The 20,026-nt window shown below is 55.0% G+C and overlaps 1 protein-coding gene across 1 annotated transcript in view; it reads left to right on the plus strand.

Moving 5' to 3' along the window:
- Positions 1-20,026, plus strand: part of SH2D3C (SH2 domain containing 3C) — a 28,292-nt gene that overhangs the window by 6,131 nt on the left and 2,135 nt on the right. Inside the window, exons 3-10 of the mRNA XM_023532956.1 lie at positions 6,041-6,080; positions 12,661-12,789; positions 13,937-14,391; positions 15,709-15,833; positions 17,154-17,686; positions 18,629-18,744; positions 19,232-19,403; positions 19,896-20,007. Coding sequence (XP_023388724.1) covers positions 6,041-6,080; positions 12,661-12,789; positions 13,937-14,391; positions 15,709-15,833; positions 17,154-17,686; positions 18,629-18,744; positions 19,232-19,403; positions 19,896-20,007 — 1,682 coding nt within the window. The remainder of the gene's footprint in view (positions 1-6,040; positions 6,081-12,660; positions 12,790-13,936; positions 14,392-15,708; positions 15,834-17,153; positions 17,687-18,628; positions 18,745-19,231; positions 19,404-19,895; positions 20,008-20,026) is intronic.

The raw sequence follows: 20,026 nt of genomic DNA on the forward strand, positions 1-20,026 counted from the left end.
AACCCCTCTTGCTATCTGGGGGAGAGTGTACCAGGCCAAGGGAACAGCATGTACAAAGGTCCTGAGGTGGGAACGTCGGTGGTGTGTATGAGGAGTAGCAGAGACTTGAGTGGCTGGAGTAGAGCAAGATGGCGGTCTGGGGAGAGAGGAGTGGTGGGAGACAGGAAATGGGTTCGTATAATGCAAGGCCTGGAAGGCCCGGCAAGGACCTGGCTTTGACTCTGAGCAGCCATTACTGGCCCTGAGCAGAGGAGGGCCCCACTGTGACTTATGTTTTACAAGGACCTCTCCTTTGAGGAGGATTTGAACACAGTTCTTCTTTTAAAGTATGTCACCCAAGCATCCTTAGAGACCCACGCCCCTCCACTCCCACCCCTGGAGCTGTTCAAGAGGAAATTGAGACTTGGAGAAGGTGGTACTCCATTGGAGAGCCAGGGGCATCCTGGGTTGCCTGTGCCCCAGCCCTGGAGCCGGGCACTGAGAACAAGCCAAGACACCCCCCCCCCCCCTTTTCCTTCTGGAATGTTGATTCTGGTCCAAGAATTCCCAGCGCTCCCCAGAGTCCCACGACCCTCTCAGCCCTGCAGAGTGACGTCAGCTGCCGGGCATCTGGTAGTGATTACCTACCGGGGGAGGGGGCTGTGGTGGGCCCAGCCCGTCCAGCCTCCTCAGGCTCTGGGCGGCTGGTCCTTGTCTTCCGAAGGGGCCCAGCTGCTCCTGGCTCTCATTTCCTGTGGAGACTTTCTCACAGTCCTTGAGACCCCTGGACGCCTCAGGCTGTGGGAACTGTGCTGGCTTGGGAAAGATGGACTGCCCCTGCCTCCAACTGGAGCCACATCCCCCCAAACCCTCAGGGGACCCTATTTGCAGAATACCGGACCTATGTGGGGTGCAGGCTGGGAAGGACAGGAGTCAGATATATCAGCAGCTCATAGGCCCACTGATTGTACAACCTTGAACAACTCCCTTCCCCTCCTTGAGCCTCAGTGTCCCCATCTGGGAATTGGGGAGAATAACACTATCTGCTTCACAGGGTCATTGTGGATGGGATGCAGCATCCATTTTCCTGGGCTTGACTCCAGGAAGTACCAGTACACAGAAGCCGCTCGTGCTACCACCATACCCATGTTATAGAAGAGGAAGCTGAGGCCCAATGAGGGGGACTTGGCCAGGGTCACACAGCTTCCTCCCTCCCAGCTGTCTTCTCTCTGTCAATCCCCATTCCATTTCCTTTTCCTGACATCAGTTCTGGGCTCCTGCTCTGGTTGAAATGTTATTTTTCTTTGCCATCCCCTCCCCACCTTCTTCCCCTCTTCACCCCAAAGTGTCTCCGTTTTCCAGGGGAGATGGCTTCATGCAAGAAACAGAGCAGAGCCAACCCAGGTCTAGTCTACAGCCGTGTGTCCTGGGTCAAGTCACAAGCTTTGGTTTTCTCCTCTGTAACGTGGGGAGATCCCAGACTTTCAGTCAGCACTCAACATGCCTTCCGGTTTGCTCTCCTCCAGCAGGTTTTGAGTCTCAGGTAGCAGATCTTAGAACTCGGCATCCTCAGCTCTGCCCCAGGGAGAATGGCCTCGATCTACTCTCTCCTCACAGGGCTGGCACCCTTTCTGAGCTCCTGCTGGGGAGCTCACCCCTGTCAAGAAGACTGAGGGTACAGAATGGTGGAAAAGGAGCCACGATGTCTCCAGGACAGTGGCGGGCCACCTTAGAGGCGGTGGGCAGGGCCAGGCTAAAGCCAAGAGTCTTCCTGTCAGGAAATCCCAAAGGCCCATGGTGTCCCCAGAGAGATGGGACTTTCTGCCCCAGATCTCCCTCTGTCCAAGGCCCTTAAGGACTAAGGAGCACAGAGCAGTGTTGCTTCTGTGCTGGGGGTAAGTGCAGGTCAGATTAAAGGAAGGAAAGAATCTTCAGCCCTCTAGGAGGGCCAGGAAGGGAGCTCTCCGGGGTGGGGGTGGAGCAGAGAGAGGAGCCATGTGGGCAAGGGAACCTCCCACCCTTCCTTCTCATAGGATCTTCCTGGACCCTCTGGAAGAGTTATAATGTGCTCATTTCACAGATGAGGAAGTTGAACCCAAGAGAGGGGAAGGCGAGGGGAAAGTTGAGAAGCAGGAGTCAGAGGTTGGGCAAGTCTCCGCTCAAGGCTGTATGACTAGGTCCCAAGGCCAAAGGGAACAAACTGGGGGACAGATAAAGGGCAGTAGGCCAGGGTGGACAGAAGGGTGGCCTCTCTCCACCGCCTCTCTTCTAGGGTTCCCGAGAAGCCTCACCTTTTCTTCTGGGCTAGTACGGGGGCCCTGAAGGTGAAGCTCAGATTTAAACCTGCACCAGGGAAAGAAAAGATAATGGGCTCTAATTACTGCTCATTAATCTAATTAATTAAGCTAATATATGCAATGCGCGGTATCAGTTATCAGAACAAATTAGTTAACATGGGCAATTAAAGGGGTTGCTTATTGAAATAATGTGGTTGATTAATGGGACCGATTTAGCTCAATTGTCACTATTTTTTATTAATTGGTTTCACCACTAATATTAGAGAGGATATGCCTTTTAAGTCCATAAAATAAGAATAAATGAACTAAATGGAGCCGAGGTTTTGGAAATGATTCCTGGATCTGATCATTACAAAAGGAGGGAGAACGTTCTAGAAATCTCCAAGGCAAACTGAGATCTGAAGTCGAAGTTGGAATTACTCTGTGGCTCTAAGGGGAAGAGGAGGTTCCAGGCAGAGGGAACATCATGTGCAAAGGCCCCGAGGTTGGAGGGAGCTACACTCTTTGGAGGAAGTGCGGGGTGGCCGGAGGGCAGGAAAGAGTTAGGAGAGAGGAGGAATGGCGGGCAGAGGCCTGGCCACAGAAGGCTGAGCCACCATGAGGACTAGTCTTTATCCTCAGGGTTTGCAGGGGCTGGTGTGACATTCATTCATTCAAAAACATCTGCCTGGCACTGCTCTAGGCAGACCACAATCCCTGCCCTTGCGGAGCAGAGACAGTCAACGCTTGAGGTAGGATATGTGGTGAGTCAGAGACCTACAGAGACAAAGGGCAGGGAAGGGAGATGGAGCGCCTTGAGAAGGTCAGACTTTTAGGTGGGTGGCAGGGAAGTCCTCACTGAGAAGGGGACATTGTAGTAGAGACTTGAAAGGGGGAAGGGAGGAGGCTCGGTGGGTATTTGGAGGGAAGGTATTCCAGCAGAGGGAACAGAAAGTGCAAAGGCCCCAAGGTGGGGACAAAAGCCAGCAGGAAGCCCAGCTTGGCTGGAGCAGTGTGGTCAGACTTGAGGTGGGAGAGGTGGTGAGGCTGTGAAGGCTGTTATGAGAACTTTGACTTTTACTCTGAGTGAAACTAGGGCCACTTCAGTGGGTTAGAGCAGAGAGAAGCCATGATCTAACTTTCATTTTAACAGGACTGCTTGGGCTACTGAGGTAAGAACAGGCCAGTACAGTAACAAGGTGGTGGCCATAGTCCGGGCAAGAGATGGCAGTCAGTGTCAGCAGACATGGTCACCTTATGTCTTGGAGATCCTGCAGTATTGTAGGTTAGGGGCAGGCAATGGGGGCTGAGTGCTTCGCAGACCCTCGGCTTCCCCGGCCTCTGCCCCGAGCACCCACATTGGCCCTGGCCACCCCATCTCGCCTGATCCCTGGTGCCGCCATCCCCTCCCCAAGGCTCTGCTCCCACCCGGAGCCCTAGGGGAAGTGGACAGGAAGCAGGAGGAAATGCTGGGGCAAGTCCTGGCCAATCTGTTCCCAGCAGTGGAAGGATTTCCGGGCCTGAATGGCCGGAAATGCTGGGATGGGACACCTCACCCGGGAAGAATGGTGGGGGCGAGCAGGACAGGGGTCCGTACTCCACCTCGCTCCCACTGCTGGACACAGAGAGCCCGAGCTGCTTTGGAAGCCTGCTGTGGCCGAGCTGCAGCTTGAGGGTTTGTAGTTAGAAGTCAGGAAGGACCTTGAAGGAGGGAAGGTTAGCAACAGGGACTCCAGAATGTCACCACAGAGAGGGCCGTCAGACTGCTTCTCCACGAGGATCCCCTGGCCTCAGGAGCTGGGGAGACCCAGTACGAAATTCTGGCCTGGAAACACAGACCTTGATCACAATTCCTGTTGTCGTTACTGTTGTTTTTAGCTCAGCTTTTTTTTTTATTTGTCTGGTTTAAATTTATTTTATTAAATTTATTACATTTAAATTTAAATATTGCACTTCTGTATGTGAGGGAGCAGTTCCCCAATGTTCGACCTCCCTCCCTATTTTGCAGATGGGGATATTGAGTCTTGTCCCAGACAGAGAGTCAGGGCCCAGCCTGACAGAATTAATAATAATGAGAGGGATTAACATTGGTCAAGTGCTTACTATTCATGCACTCCTTTAAGCAATAAATATTTCTTGAGCTCCTACTGGGTGCCAGGCACCGTGCTGGATTAGATAAAGTCGGTGCCCTTGTGGAGGTGTCAGGCAATTATTTGTCATAGATACATGTCAAGTGATTATTTCGGGCAAGGATTGATGCATGTGAAGAAAATAAAGCAGGGCAGAAGGAATAGGAAGTACAAAGGACATGTGACAAGAATGAGCTTGGCATGAGGCCAGTGTGGCTGGGGCAGAACAAGGGTCAGAGTGAGTGAGGGAGGCATGGAGCAGTTGGCGAGGTGGGCAGTTGGGTACCACCAGGCCACACAGGGCCCTATAGACTGAGGAACATACAACCCGGTTTACGCCAATTTTTCTGGCGTAATAATGGCACCCTCTTTACTCTCACAAGGGAAGAAGCATTCTGGTTGGGTGATGTGACATGGCCAGCCATCTGCAGGCCATGGAGAGGGGTTTTGATCTTGTTCTCCGGGAGATGGGAGGGCGGGGGTGGGGGGTGTGCGCCCGGTCTGCTTAGGTTTTCACCTTAGTGCCCTTTGCTGGTGCAGTGGGAGTTGACCAGGGTGTGAGAGCAAGCCACTGAGAAGGCTGCCGTGTGCTCCGCGGAGACACAGACGGGGGCCCATGCGGGGCAGAGTTGACACGTGGAGAGAAGTGGTCAGAATCTGTTTCGAAAGTAGAGCCGCAGGATTTCCTGAGGGATTGGGTGTGGAGCGTGAGAGAGAGAGGAGGCACAGATGATCGCAGGTTCTTGGCCAAACGAAGCAACGAGAAGGATGAAACTGACATTAACTGAGATGGGAAGTGGGTGTCTGGAGCAGGGCCATGGTGGGGGAGGACCCAGCAGTCCTGCTTTGAATATGACAAGTTCAAGATGACTTCAGACACCCAGGAGGAGATGACAAGGACGCAGTTGGGTTTATGAGACTGGTGTTGAAGGGGCAGGTCCAGGCTACATCAGAGGAGGGATGGCTTTAAACACCTAGGACTGGGAGAAGTGACTCATGGTGGCCCGCGTGAGGAAGGGTGATATTTATTTGGCACCTAGGAAAAACAGCCACCCTGGCCCCTGGCCTCTGGCCTCTTCAGGCCACATGCCAGCCACCCTGAAGGAGGGGGGTGGATAAATTCTACAGCCAACTGTCACCAGCAGTGGCACCACGGTGTGCCAGGCGGCCGCTGAGTGGGTGACTCTGTACTAGAGAATGAGTGTAGGGCGGGAGGAGAAGAGGCTGAGCCCTGGCCTGGGGCCTCCAACTACTCAAGTCAGAGAGAGGTGGGGAGAGCACCAGGAGGGCGCAGTGCCCTGCAGCCGGGTGGAGACAGTGATTCAGGAAGCAGGCCCGTGTTAACATGCAGCATTCATCAGCTTCTTGAGTCTTCACAACAACCTCAGGAGGCAGAGGCTGTCATTGTCCCCGATAAAAAAACCCAGGCTCAGGGAGGTAAAGGGACTTGCCCAGGGTCTCGCAGCTGGAGAGTGTAGAAGCAGCGCAGCCCTCAGATTCCCGCAAGCTCTCTCAGCTGCAGTGCCCCCTCTCGCTTTCAGGATGAGCCCTCTGGGGCCCAGAGGGCCAGGTGCTGGCACCAGGCAGGTGGGTAGAGGCTGGTAGCTGGGGCGCCAGACAGAACTGGGGATACTTACCTCTCTTCTCTCTTTCCAGGGCTGCTGGAGAGCTGGAGGCTGGTGGGGACTATGTGAAGGTAAGGGACTGGGCAGGGAGACACGGGGGCAGGGTGCTCAGTGTTTGTTTCACGAAGGGCAGAATCCTCTTCTGAACCTAGTTAGGAGCCAGATCTCACTATCTGCCCCCAGGAGGAGAGGGTTTGGGGTGAGGACAGCGCTTGGGGTCTGCTTTCACTCCCAGCATCTTCTTCCCGTGCCTTCCACCATTCTCTCCTGGCCCTACACTCCGGACGTCCCGAGGCTTGTTACCAGCAGATCCTACCCCCGTGCCAGCTGGACAGGGCCCAAGGGTGTCTCTATGCAAGGACCACGGCGCTCTGATTGCACCCAGCCTCTGCGCATGGGCTGGTGCTAGGAGGCGGGGGCAAAAAAGAATGACTCAGTTCATCACAGATAATGGGCGCAGCTCACATGTATCACAAGTTTAATTTGTTCTGGGTGCAGGGAATGTCGAAAATGCAGTTTTGAAATTACGATGATAATAATAATAATACGACGTAACACTTTGAGTTCCTATGGTGCGTGAAGCCCTGCGCTAGGACTGGAAGGGAGACAGTTTTGAGCTCTTTACGTGAATGAGGTCTTCGACTTCTTCCCTCATCACGGGGCAGCAAAGGCCTTCTTATGCCCACTTACAGATGGGAAACTTGAGGCTCAGAGAAGTGCAGTGACTTGCTCATAGCCACGCGGCTACTACAGGGGGAACTGTGATTGCAGTCCAAGTTTCCTTGATGCCAAGACCATGGACACAGCCCTTGGCCTTTTACCTCCAAGAGCACGCACCCTGAGCCAGGCCCCCTGCTGAATACGGAACATACAGCAGAGGGTGAGGAGCAGCAGGCCCTGTGTTCAAGGGCTCCTGGTCCAAGTAGGGGCCAGGGCAGAATCGCCAGTGGTCTAGCTTCGTGTTTCGTAATCTAGCAGGTTCTAATTTTAGCCCCAGATCTGCCACTATTTGCCACATGACTTGGGGGGGGGGTATGTGTGTCATCTCTCTGAGCCTCAGTGTTCACCTATGTGAAATGGGGTAGCAGCAGCACTTCCAACCCAGGGTTGCTATGTGCTCAATGAACTCATGCTCAATGAATCCAGGGAGAGCTGGGTCTGGAACAGAGCAGGACGGCCTGGCTCCAGACCCCAAAGACATTCGAACACCTGAGATGCTGCGTGTAAAGTTCTGTGTAAGTGACTAATAATGAGGCAGTATGAGAAGTGCTCAGATTGCTGTCCCCCATCACCAGAAGGCTCATGTAAAAAGCCATTGGAGCTTTCGAAGTAGAGGATGACTTTCAGCTCAGGAGCTGGGGAGGGGAAGATCAAGGAAGGCTTTCTGGAGGAGGAGGCACTGAATCCAAGCCATTGCAGTTGCCCAGGAGCATTCCCTCCCCCAACAAAAAGCTGGAAAGGAGACAAAGATAAAGCAGAGATGGGCAGTAAAGTGGTCCAGGCAGGGGCGAGAGTGTGAGCGAGGTCAGAAAGCAAGCTGGGTGAGCCCAGGAAGTGCAGTCCAGGGCTGCGGTGAGCTGAGCAGGAGCTCCTCCTGGAACCTGGGCCCTGGCTTCTCATCCAGAGCTTCATACCACAGGAGGAAAGAGGCTTCGGGGAGAACCAACGCCAAAGCCAATGGGGAGAACACACGGGGGGGGGCATATTTCAGCACCCCACTCATCCCAGCTGTCTGGCAAGGCATTGAGATCCCCATCACTGATGATGTGAGATCCCCGTGAGGATTATTAGCTTTGTATTTTTCCTTTAGTTTATGGGGCTAAAAATGTAATTAAAAATATTATAAAAGAAATAATACCCGCTCACTGGAACCGATTGAGAAATCACCTAAAGGATGAAGTCAAAGGAATGTTAGTTTTCGCTTCAAGCCTCAGATGAGGGTGGAATCAATAGTCAACTTTCTAAAAGTTCATTCCTGCCCTCAGGTACTCAGCTTCCAGAATTCCAGGATTCTGAGACCATGATATGAATACTTTCATTCTAAGGCAAGAATTCTAAAGTTCCAAGGCCATAAATTCCGAGCTCCATGCTCAGAGCTTCAGAAGTATTTACAGAAAACAACCAAACATACAGCTAGGATCCAGAGAGGTGGACTCACCTGCTTTACGTCACACAGTCTGTCAAAAGGATTTGAACCCCAGGCCTGACTGATGCAGAGTCAGCACTGACTCCGTTTGCATTGGAAAGCCTATGATTCGAGCACAAAAAGTCCAGATTCTAAGACACTAAGCTTGACGATCATAACACGCATTTCTTGGACGCTTACTTTATGCCTGGCAACGTATATGCATCAGCTCAGCCAATGCTCACAAGACTTCCGCGAGGTCAGCACAGGTATGTTTTCTAGATGACACCTGGGCTCCCACAGAAGGGGCTGGTGGGGTGGAGGTGGAGACACCGCTATCAAACCCATGCTGGTGCCCTAACCACTAGCTCACTGGCACTCCGCACCCCAGAGGTGCTCAGTCGAATAGTCCGCGATTCTCCGCAGAGTCCCTGATTCCAATTCAGAGATGAGAAATCCTGGGCTCTGGGAGATTTCCTGAGGCCACAAAGGATTTCGGCAAACGCATACAGGGATTTTTCCAGCTTTAGATAGGATTTAATTCAAAGTCTCTGCCCGCTCCGGGTCAGTGAGGGGTGCGGCGAGTGGGAAAGGCAGGACTCCCCTCGCCGGCTCAGGGGTCCCCACCTCACCCCGCTGCCCGCTTTGGCAGTTCTTCTGCTCCGCATCTCCCTACTCCAAGGAGCCGGGGCGCGTGGGGCTGGAGCGCAGGGGGGCGGAGGCTGAGGGGAGGGCGGAGGGAGGAACAATGGCCCCCTCCTCTCCCCTGGCCGGCTGGAGGGTGGGGTCTCCCCGCCCCGCCTCCCCGCTCCTCCCCCGACAAGGCGATGAGGTAATCGCGCCGCCGAGAGGCACGCGCAGCCGGTGCCCAGCCCGGTCGGTCCCCGTGCCCCTGCCCCGCCGGTCGCCGCCCCCCGCACTGTCCTGGCCCCTGCCGCCCGGCCCCACCATGACCGAGCGCTGCAGCCTGTGGAGCGCCCTGTCAGCAGCCGCCTGCTGCTTCTACCGTGGCTCCTTCGTGCAGGTGCAGGTGAGGGGGTGGCACGGCCCCCGCCAGGCGCTCGGGGCTGGGACCCCCGGCCGCTCTGCCACGGGCCCAGGAGCTGGGAGCCGCAGCCCCGTGAGGCCGCGCAGGGTCTAGATGGGCAGGGGCTGCGGGCTGCGGGCTGCGGGAGGGGGCGGGGTCGCCCCAGCCTCACCTCTGGGCACCGGACGCTCTTCAGGGTGAGGGTCCGGCTGCCACTCCCGGGACTCGGGACTCGGGGCTGCGGGGGATGCCGTTCTGGTCCTGCCTTCTCCGCAGGAGGGAGCTGAGCTGGGGCTTTAGGTATCGGGAGATGGGGGTCCCCGGCGTCCTGCCGGACCTCAAGCGAGCTCTCCGGCTCCTGCGGCTGACCCGGGCAGCTTGGCTTCCCATTGTACCGGGAGCGCTGGGCTGGGGTCGAAGTCTGAGCGAGGGGTGGGAGGCAGAAATGCTGCTGCGGGTCCCGGGGGCTGGGGTCAGAGCGTCTGCTGCCCTCCTGTGCTCTAGGCTGACTGGGGCATGCTCTGGGCGCTGGTCTCTCAGCCCAGCTGGCGGGGCAGTGCCGGACGACGTGGTGCGGTGAAAGGGTTAAACGGAAGGAGGTGGAGGGGAGGACCCGGACCCCGCCTCTCTGCGGAGCATCATCTGGGGATGGCTTTGCTTGAGATTGCCAGACTAGAAAAACTAGCGAGGGCTTGCTGGGCTCGGGCTGGTGGGAAGGGGTTAAGATCCTGACCGGGGGTCTCCGTGCTTTTGCCTCCTGAGTCCCTGGGGGACGCCGGGCGCGTCACCTCTGCGCTCCCCTAAGCTCACACACACGCTCGGAGCCCGCCTGAATGACGGCCGCGCCGGCGGCGGAGCGCAGCATCCCCGCACCGGCCAATCAGGTGAACGCAGGCTGGGAGGCGGTGAGATCATCTCTGACCAATAGCAGTGCGCCGAGCGCAGGGATGCTGCAACGCTCCAGCCCTACCCCTTCTCCCGCCCTCCCCGCCCCCCGTGAGAGTGAGGAAGGCACAGGGACCCTAGGGTTCCTCACCCTCGGATGTGTGAGAAGACCAAGTTGTCCCCTGCCCCAGATTCTCCCAGCCCATTGATTATGACTGGAAAAGTGAAGCCCCCTGTCCCACCCCCATTTACAGGTGAGGATACCCAGGTTCAGAGAGGGAAAGTGACTGACTCAAGGTCACACAGTGGCAGGCAGAGTCTTGAGACCAGATTCTTTACCACACAGCCCCCTCTCTTTCTTTGTCCCATATTCCTCCTGCTCTGGCTAGGGTCTCGGGGCAAGTTCTCAACTGCACGCTCCTTGTCAAGGAGAAGGACCCCAGAAAGCCGGTGTCTTCTTTGGTCCTCGGGGCGTGGTGTCATATAAGAGGAGGCCGGGGGTCCCGAAGAATATGCAACCCTGTGGAGAACTGCAGGTTTCTGTGCAGCCCTGGGCCTCCCCGCCTCTTCCCCCACACCCAGTCAATGGCTCCCTAAATGCCCTTCCCCCAGCCCTTATCCCTGTGTCCTACCCTGCCCTGCCAGTGCCTGGAAAACACTAGATCACTCTCTACACAGCAGGTTGAACCTGCCTCCAACACTAAAAAAAAAAACCTTCTGTGGCTCTGCTGTGGCCTCTGGGTAAACCCTAGCTCCCTAAGGCAGCATCACAACCTTGCCATCTGCCCCTGCCACCCCTGGCTTCTTTGAAGCTTCTCACCTCCCCCCACCCCACCCCCGGGGCTTTGGCTCTGCTGATAGGGCCCTGACTTTGCCACTCTCTTCCCAGAAGCTCTTCCCTGCCCATCTGCCTGCCTGTCTGTCCCCCATCCAATGCTTTTGCTTGGCTCATCCAGTCCCTCTTCGGGCTTCAGTGGAAACATCACCTCTTCAGGGACTCTACTCCCTGACTCGATGAGGAGGGACATTCTCAACTGCTCTCTGTGCATCTCGAACATCCGGAAACCCTAGAATTACCTGTCAGGGTCTGCGTGGCTCTCCCAGGGCAGAGGCCACCTGTCCTGATGACCTTGAGGCCTCAGCCCCTGGCACAAGACTTGTCGCAGAGTTGGGGCTTAATTGATGTTGAAATAATGGAGTCAAAGATTCTAGACATCTCTGAAGCCGAGAATCAGAGTGTCTTGGGAGAAGTATAGATTAAAGCACACCGAGGGGTGGAAAATGGAGGTGCAGAGTTAGGCTCTGAGATCTGTGGAGGGTCTGAGGAGGCAGGCAATGGACAGGGAGACCCTCAAACCCTTGTGAGTAGGGGGTCCTAAGGAAGAGACAGTCACCTGGACTGAAGCCAGGTCTTTTAGTGCCCCCCTTCATCTGTCCTGCCATCTGACCAGTTTGGGGGCAGATCTAGCTATCCTGGAGAAGCCATCTTTGGGGCTTAGAGTTGAGGGAAGGATGAAGAAGCAATGTCACATGCCCTCGCAGTGACAAGGACATCTGGAGTATTATCTCCTTTCATCCTTGCAACTTGGTGAGGCAGGTTTTATCATTGTACCCATTTTACAGAGGAAAAAAAAAACAAGGCTCAGAGAACTCACACGACACAGCCAGGATGGGGCTGGGCTCTGTGACGGGGGCATACCTGGCAGTTGGGACTCCCCTCCGATTGCCCTTAGACCTCCAACCCCAGGCCACAAAACAAGAAAACCAGGAATGTTCCCCTTGGGCAGGTGGACACGGGGGGTCCTGGCCACTATCTCCGCTGAGTGAGTTCGGGCTTCCCCGTTGGGCTGTGGTATCCCAATCCGGCAAGGATTGCTTGAGATGGCAAGGAGGAAAGGGCCTCGGGAATTGTAAAGGACAATACAGATGCTTGTTTGGAGGCCTCTATTTCCCTGTTGATAACTTTCTCTCTTACCCTTCCACTGTATAATTCACCATCCCAAAATATATCCTTGCCATCCAGCTCTATGTTTTTGTCCATGCCTTTGCCAGGGTACCTGCTGCCTTACCTCCCAGATCCACCCATTGAACTTCTCCCTTCACTCATTTGAACATCGGTTTGGTGTCTTCGGTGCCATAACGAGTGTTTTCTTATTGCCGTCTCATCCAGGAAGCATCATTCCTGGACCACTTGACCTCACCTAGCTTCATCCCCTTCCTTCTAAAAGCCACTGTGCTCTTTGCCGCTGTCCAATACTGTGGTGCTGACCACAGTCTGTTCAAGTGCTCATGTGGCTTTTCCTCCCCTCTTAGATCAGAGGCTTGCTTGAAGAAAGGGCCTGGTTTATTTAATTGCCTCGCTTACCCGTGGCACATAGTACAGTGCCTAGAACACAGTAGGCACTGTTTGTTGGAACTGAGATTTCTTTACTCTTGCCAGGATGGGGACTTCCTGGCAAGAGTAAAAGAAATGGGTAAGGACCATTCTGGCCCCTGTGCTAAGTGTTGCCAGGGTCCTGGGATGGAAGGAGTTCACGTGGGGTAGGGGGAGGTTAGGAGGGAAGGAGGAAGGGGGCTTCGGATGGGATGTCAATTTTTGCTGTCTCCTGCCCAGTTCTCCAAGGAGAAGTACATCCTGGACTCATCGCCTGAGAAACTGCACAAGGAGTTGGAAGAAGAACTCAAGCTCAGCAGCACAGATCTCCGTAGCCATGCCTGGTACCATGGCCGCATCCCCCGTGAGGTGAGTGGGCCCTGAGCTGGGACCTCAGCCCTAGACCCTTTCACCCGCCACTCGGCCAGCCTCAGCCCAGAAAGGCTCTGATCTATTGCGTGGTGGCTTCCATCAGAGTGGACTACCAGGATGAGGTGTAGTTCTGCCATTTACTGACTGTATGACCTTGGACAAGTCACTTCACCTCTCTGAGCCTCAGTTTCCTCCTCTGTACAATGGAGGATAATAATAGTACCTAACTCGAAGGGCTATTGTGAGGATTAAATGAAATAATAGAACATACTTAACATGATGTCTGATGTGCAGTGAATTCAAGGAACATTGTCCTTTGTTGTTGTTATTACTTTTTTGTTTTTTTTTACTGTTTTGTTATGGGCCTATACATCAGCCTCCTGTGTGTTTGGTTAGTGAGTATCAGTCCTTAGGCTGCTCAGTTTGGGCAAAGTAGCGTTTCGGGCTGAGGCTCAAACTCGGGCCGATAGTCACCTGTTTCCTCTTTCATTCATGCTATAAATCTTTGTCAGCTCCACCAGGCCCTGTGCTAGGCACCAAGGATGCAAAGAGAAAACAGGTGGTGGCTTCCCTTGAGGGCTGGTGGTCCACGGTGGGAGCTGACAGGCGGGCGGACAGTCAGAGCCCAGTGGGAGAAGTGTGAGAGTGGGGTGCCAGCAGGGAGTGTGGGCTAGCCCCGGGCAGGGGGTGTTGAGGAGAGGGGTTATCGTGAGATGGAAAGGAGTTCATCAGGTGATCGGGGGCGGGGCGGGGCAGGATATTCCAGGCAGAGGAAGAGGCTCGAGGGCACCCAGAGACAGGCATGAGCACTGGGTGTGTGGAAGACCCGGGATCATCCCTCTGCCCAATGTGAGGGAGGGAAGAGGTAGGTCTGAAACTGAGCTGCAGATCATGGTGACCCCAGTTCCCCAGACCCTGTGTCCCTGTGACCTCCATTCCAGGGTGATGAGACCTGCCGTTCCTGAGCCTCTTTGTGTGCCCTCAGACCCAGAGCCTCTGGTTGAGTTGCCCCCTCTGCATCTGGGTCATTGCATCCCCCCACCTCAAGCCTCAGATGTCTCTGTTTACCGTGTCCTCAAGATCCTGGGTGTGGCCCTCTCCTGACCCTGCCCTACCACGCCTGAGCCCGCCTTGCCTCCTGCAGGTCTCGGAGACCCTGGTGCAGCGCAATGGCGACTTCCTCATCCGGGACTCGCTCACCAGCCTGGGTGACTATGTGCTCACGTGCCGGTGGCACAACCAGGCCTTGCACTTCAAGATCAACAAGGTGGTGGTGAAGGCGGGCGAGAGCTACACGCACATCCAGTACCTGTTCGAGCAGGAGAGCTTTGACCACGTGCCCGCCCTCGTGCGGTACCACGTGGGCAGCCGGAAGGCTGTGTCGGAGCAGAGCGGCGCCATCATCTACTGCCCTGTCAACCGCACCTTCCCCCTGCGCTACCTGGAGGCCTGCTATGGCCTGGGCCAGGGCAGCGGCAAGGCCGCCAGCCCCGCCAGCCCCTCGGGCCCCAAGGGCAGCCATATGAAGCGGCGCAGTGTCACCATGACCGATGGACTCACTGCCGACAAAGTCACCCGCAGCGATGGCTGCCCTGCCAGGTGAGCAAGGACACCACGCTCGGCCTCAGTCTCCCCATTTGTCAAGTGGGGGTTCAGTAATGAGAGTACTGCTGAGAGAGGGGAGGCCCCGTCACACTGAACTGGGGTCCCAGGGTGCAGGGAACAGGAGGAAGGTCGGGCCGTACTGACGAGGCCACACAGGGCTCGCCAGCAGTCAGACCCAGGGCGCAGTCCCCGCTCTGCCCCCACCAGCTGTGTGCCCTCGGCCTTTTAACTCCTCTCACCTCTGTGCTCCTGCCTGTAAAGGGCCCGCGCTAGGATAGTCCCCTCTGGCCCAAGGGGGACCCTGGGTACTGCCCTATCCCAGGCAGAGGGCCTGGTGCCTTTCACCGGCGAACCCCCTCCCCTCCCCACCTAGCTAGGCCAAGGTGAGCGTCAGACGGAGGGCTTTGCTGGTGGACCAAACCACCACACAGAGAATGGAATGTTCTTAGGAACACTTTGATGACACGCAAAGTTGCCTCTGGGGCTGGGTGAGACGAGGCCCTGATCCCAGGAAAGGCCACAGCAGCAAATCATTCCTGAGGCCAACTGTGCACCTAGCCCTGTGCCGAGTGCTCTCTGTGCTCAGTCTCATCAAGTCCCAAGCCCGGCTGGGCAGTGGCTCCTGTTCAAATCCCCATTTTATAGATGAGGAAATAGGCCTAGAGAGGGGAAGCTGCTTGCTAGATTGAGAGGGGTAAGATTGACATTCAAGCCCAGGTCTGTGACCCCAAAGTCTGTGCTCCTAATTTCAATGGCTTCCCTGGCTGTTTGCAGAAAGACCTGCCATTCTGTGCCACTAACACTTGGATATGTATCATATCCCTGGGGCTAGGGGCTGTCAGCCAAGGAACTGATGGTTGGATACCCTGTGGGCAAAGCCACTTGGACTGTGGTTTAGAACCAGTGACGGTACTGGTGCCACACAGGCCATGTGTGATCCAGGAACCCTGAGCATAGCATGGGAGCAGTGAGGAGGGGTTAGATTGGCAGGCCTTGCTCCCTGGGGCTTCCCATCCTCCCTGGGGCTTCTCATCCTTCCTGCTAGCCCGCCTTCCCAGACAGTTCTCCAAGTTGAGGACAAGGTTCCCAGAAAAGAGAACAGTTGTGCAGGTTGTGGACTGTACAACCCCTTCCTCCTCTGGGCTTCAGTTTTTGTACCTGTCGAGTGGGAGGTTGGACTTGATAATCTCCGAGCCTTTTCTGCCTCTGAAGTTCAGCAGATCTAAGATGTAAGCAGAGGTGGGGGATCCTAAGGCTGGCTGAGGACCCCAACCTCTGGGTTCTCTGCTTATGAAGGTGTCTGCTCCACAGCACATCACTACCCCACCCCCGGGAATCCATCCGCAACTGTGCCCTCAGCATGGACCAGATCCCAGACCTGCACTCGCCCATGTCCCCCATCTCCGAGAACCCCAGCTCCCCTGCGTACAGTACCGGTATGGCCAGTGGAGGGGATAAGGGCGGGTGGGGGCATCTGGTGGCAATGACCTTGTGTGTGCACGTGTTTTTGATGAGTTCTGTTACTTAGGTGTGATTATGTGTGTTTCTGTCTCTTTTCTAAGAGCAAGACCCTACAAGAATTTACACTAAAAACCTGCTAGCAGAACTATTGAGGTCCACATGCAAATCAGATTCACTGTTTGCTCATTCAGCAACAATTCATTGAGCCTCTATCGGGTACCAGGCACTGTGCACAAAGTAGTTTCCAGTGCTTTCCAGTAGTTTCCAGAATGCATCGAAGTCTGCTGGAAGCTCATGGTGTCACCAAACCTGGGCTCAAAGGCTGTACGATACACTCACGCAGCAGCACAGCCTATCTGGTTATGCTCGTTGGTTATGTGTGGAGGGCGCACTGCTGGGCCCTGTGTCGACTGAGACCTAGGGAGCCCCGATTTCAAATGACCGGCCCAAACCGAGCTCGCCATGTTACGTTTTTTGCTCTTTTTTTTTTTTCTTTTAAATGGACTTTATTTTTTAGAGCAGTTTTTAGTTCGTAGTGAAATTGAGCAGAAAGTTCAGACTGCTGAGCTTTTTCAAACACAAAGAAAATTTACATTGTAGAAACACCACTCGTTCATTTCTAGAAGAAAAAAAAAAAAAGAATGTTTCCAATTATCAACGGGACAATTTCTAAGCAACATGGCATACTCACGTACCCAGGAGCCGGGTTTTAAATCCCAGCTCTCCCACTGACTGGCTGGGTGACCTTGGGCAAGTCAGTTCACGTCTCTGAGCCTCGGTTTTCTCATCTGTAGAATGAAGACCACAAAAGTACTTACTTTACAGGACGTCGAGAGGGTTAAATGGACTAATGTGCAAAGAAAAATCTCACAGGCAGTAAGAGCTCAATAAGCATCACCTCTAATTTGGGATGACGGTTTTACTGCTGTTGACCAGTGTATCTCCAGCATGTCACCAGCTCCTGGCACATGTGAACCCACCAAACCATTATTACTAATTCATCAAGAAATAATTCCATGTGTCACAATGAACTCCAGCAATTGCTTAGCTTCCCTGAATCTCTGGAAGCTCTTCCAAATAGTTCAGTGGTTGTGTGCAGATTCCTGGGGGCCAGTGATTTCAGGGTATCGCTGAGGGCCGGTCCATTCGCTAGAGTCTGCTGGGCCCGGCCTGGGTGCAGGGAAGCTGGGTTGCTGTCTGTAGGGTGGATGGAGACTGTCTTTTGGGCAGAAGGTGGGGGAACCTCACTGGGTGGGAGCCATGGTAACTAGTCCTCTCTCTCTGTCTCCCTGCAGTGACCCGTGTTCACACCACCCCTGCAACCTCCTCAGCCACAACACTGCCCGCCTCCCCTGTCACCCGCCGCTCCAGTGAACCCCAGCTGTGTCCTGGAAGTGCCCCAAAGCCTTCTGGGGAGCCAGACAAGGGCCCTTATGCCAGCCCTTCCCACACCCTCTGCAAGGCCTCTCCATCACCATCGCTCAGCAGCTACAGTGACCCGGACTCTAGCCATTACTGCCAGCTCCAGCCTCCCGTCCGTGGCAGTGAGTGGGCAACAGTTGAGGCCTCTAGCCGGCAGGCAAAGAGCTACGGGGAGAGGCTAAAGGAACTGTCAGAAAACGGGGCCCCTGAGGGGGACTGGGGCAGGGCCTTTACAGTCCCCATCGTGGAAGCCACCTCTTCCTTCAACCCAGCCACCTTCCAGTCACTACTGATCCCCAAGGATAACCGGCCACTGGAGGTGGGCCTCCTGCGCAGGGTCAAGGAGCTGCTGGCAGAAGTGGATGCCCGGACGTTGGCCCGGCATGTCACCAAGGTTGACTGCCTGGTAGGTGCTGGGTGCGCGCTGGGACAGGGGTAGCATCCCTGTCCCCTGGCTTTGGAACAGGGGTCAAGGTAGTGAGGAATACAGCTAGCGGACCTGGATTCTGGCTTCATGGCTGTCCTTTACTCGCTGCGTGACTCTGGGCTGATAACTTTGCTTTTCTGGGTCTCCATTTTCTCCTTTTAAAAAGGCAAAAAAAACAAAAAACAAAAAAAAACACAAGATATTTTTGCTTTCTCCAGATGTCAGTTTGGCATTGGAATCAGGCAGTCCTGAAACCCGATGGCGTCTGACTTCCTGGGGTAGTTTTTGAGCCTGGTGAATGTCCAGGGCTGGTCCAGGGAATAGAGAAGACCCTACTCACCGCCCCCACGCCCTCTGGTGGACAAAATAAGCAAAACTCATTACCTGCGCCTATAAAGGGTCAGAGCCGGGGATGTTTGCTTTGAACGAATATATTTGCCCATCTAAGGACCTCGACTCTCTCTGCGTCTCAGTTTCTCCTTCTGAAGTTTGGAGGGCACTGATTACTTGGTCACACTGGTCTCGCAGCTCAGGAAGCAAGAAAAGAGACAGTGCACAGATGTTGCTCTGTTAAGGGCACGGAGGTGTGAAGGGAACAGCGCTGGGTTCTAGGCCCAGTGTGTGACCTTGGATAAGCCCTTTCTCTCCCTGGGACTCAGGTTTGCCTTTCGGAATAAGGTAGTCCTGGTCCTTAACCTTAACTGAATATTTAACATGTCAGAGACCTCTGGGCATTTTTTTCCATTTATCAGATGAGAAAAACGAGGCTCATTTGCTCCATTTCAGAGAGTTAGCAGTAGATTTGGAATTCAAACTCGGCCTCCCAGCCAGGCTGCCCGCTTAGGTAAAGCTCTCTTGATTCCCAGATGGCTTGGGCCAGCCACGACAGGAAATTAATCAGCCCTCTGGGCGTCCTTGCAGGTTGCTAGGATACTGGGCGTTACCAAGGAGATGCAGACCCTAATGGGAGTCCGCTGGGGCATGGAGCTGCTCACCCTCCCCCATGGCCGGCAGCTACGACTAGACCTGCTGGAAAGGTAAGGCAAGCACCAGCACTCAAGGGCCGCGCGGGGAATCCCCAGGCTACCTCCTGTCCTTTGGCTGTGGCCGATTGGCCAATCACAGTCTTCCAGCCCGACTCCCGGGGTTCTGGCCACGCCCCCATCCCATTGACCAATCGCAACTTGTTATCCAGCTCCAAGAAATTCTAGTTTCTCAAAGACTGAGTCTTTTTTTTTATCTCCGGACTCACCTTTGCATCCTCTTGACCAGTCACAGCCCAAGAGCCCCATCAGCTCTGGCTTCTCTTTCCGAATTCCCCTGATCCATCTCCAGCACCTCAGCCAGGTGCTCAAGGGCCTCGGCCCCGCCTCTCACTCTGGCGGCGCCCCTTAATCTCACTGACCCTTTACAACCTGGGGGCTCGGCTCTCGGGCCCCCAGTGCAACAGCTGGGCAGTGGCAGGGCCCCTTCCTGCCACGCTAGGTCCTTGGCCCCGCCCTTTTGACCTGGCCTCTCCAATAGGTTCCACACCATGTCCATCATGCTGGCTGTGGACATCCTGGGCTGCACAGGCTCTGCTGAGGAGCGGGCAGCACTTCTGCATAAGACCATCCAGCTGGCAGCTGAACTTCGGGGGACCATGGGCAACATGTTCAGCTTCGCCGCAGTCATGGGCGCCCTGGATATGGCCCAGGTAGTGAGGGGCCCACGCAGAGCGGGGCATCACATAGACTGTCCGGAAGAGCCCTGGGATAAATTCCTTTGGGATGGCTGTATATTGGTTCAGGAAGAACTCCGTGACTTTCTCTGCAGCGCTGGTGACAGGGCAACTGGAAGAGTTGAGCTCTCTGAGGTGGAACCTCATCCACTCTCCCATGCCTAGTAAATAGTAACCACGGGGTCCCAAAGGTGGTGGGTGGTTTAACTCCCAGCTCTGCCACTTATTTTTGGAATGACTCTGGGCAAGTCATTCCCCTCTCTGAGCCTTAGTTTCCTCATTTGTAAAATGTGTTGTTGCGAGGGCTTCGTGAGAGACACGTGAAAAGCAATCGGCACCATCCCCGATACATGAATGGCGACCGTAACAATAATTCTTATCCCACATCTGAGTGTCCACTCAGCAAGGCAGTCCGCGGCCCCTGCAGGCCCCTTTCCTGGCTGGTCACTCACAGTCTGGTCTCCCCAGATTGCCCGGCTGGAGCAGACGTGGATGACCCTGCGGCAGCGACACACAGAAGGTGCCATCCTCTATGAGAAGAAGCTCAAGCCATTTCTCAAAAGCCTCAACGAGGGCAAAGGTACCTCCCCCACCTTCCT

The sequence above is a fragment of the Pteropus vampyrus genome, unplaced genomic scaffold (genome assembly GCF_000151845.1).
Source record: "Pteropus vampyrus isolate Shadow unplaced genomic scaffold, Pvam_2.0 Scaffold95, whole genome shotgun sequence".
Lineage (NCBI taxonomy): Eukaryota > Metazoa > Chordata > Mammalia > Chiroptera > Pteropodidae > Pteropus > Pteropus vampyrus.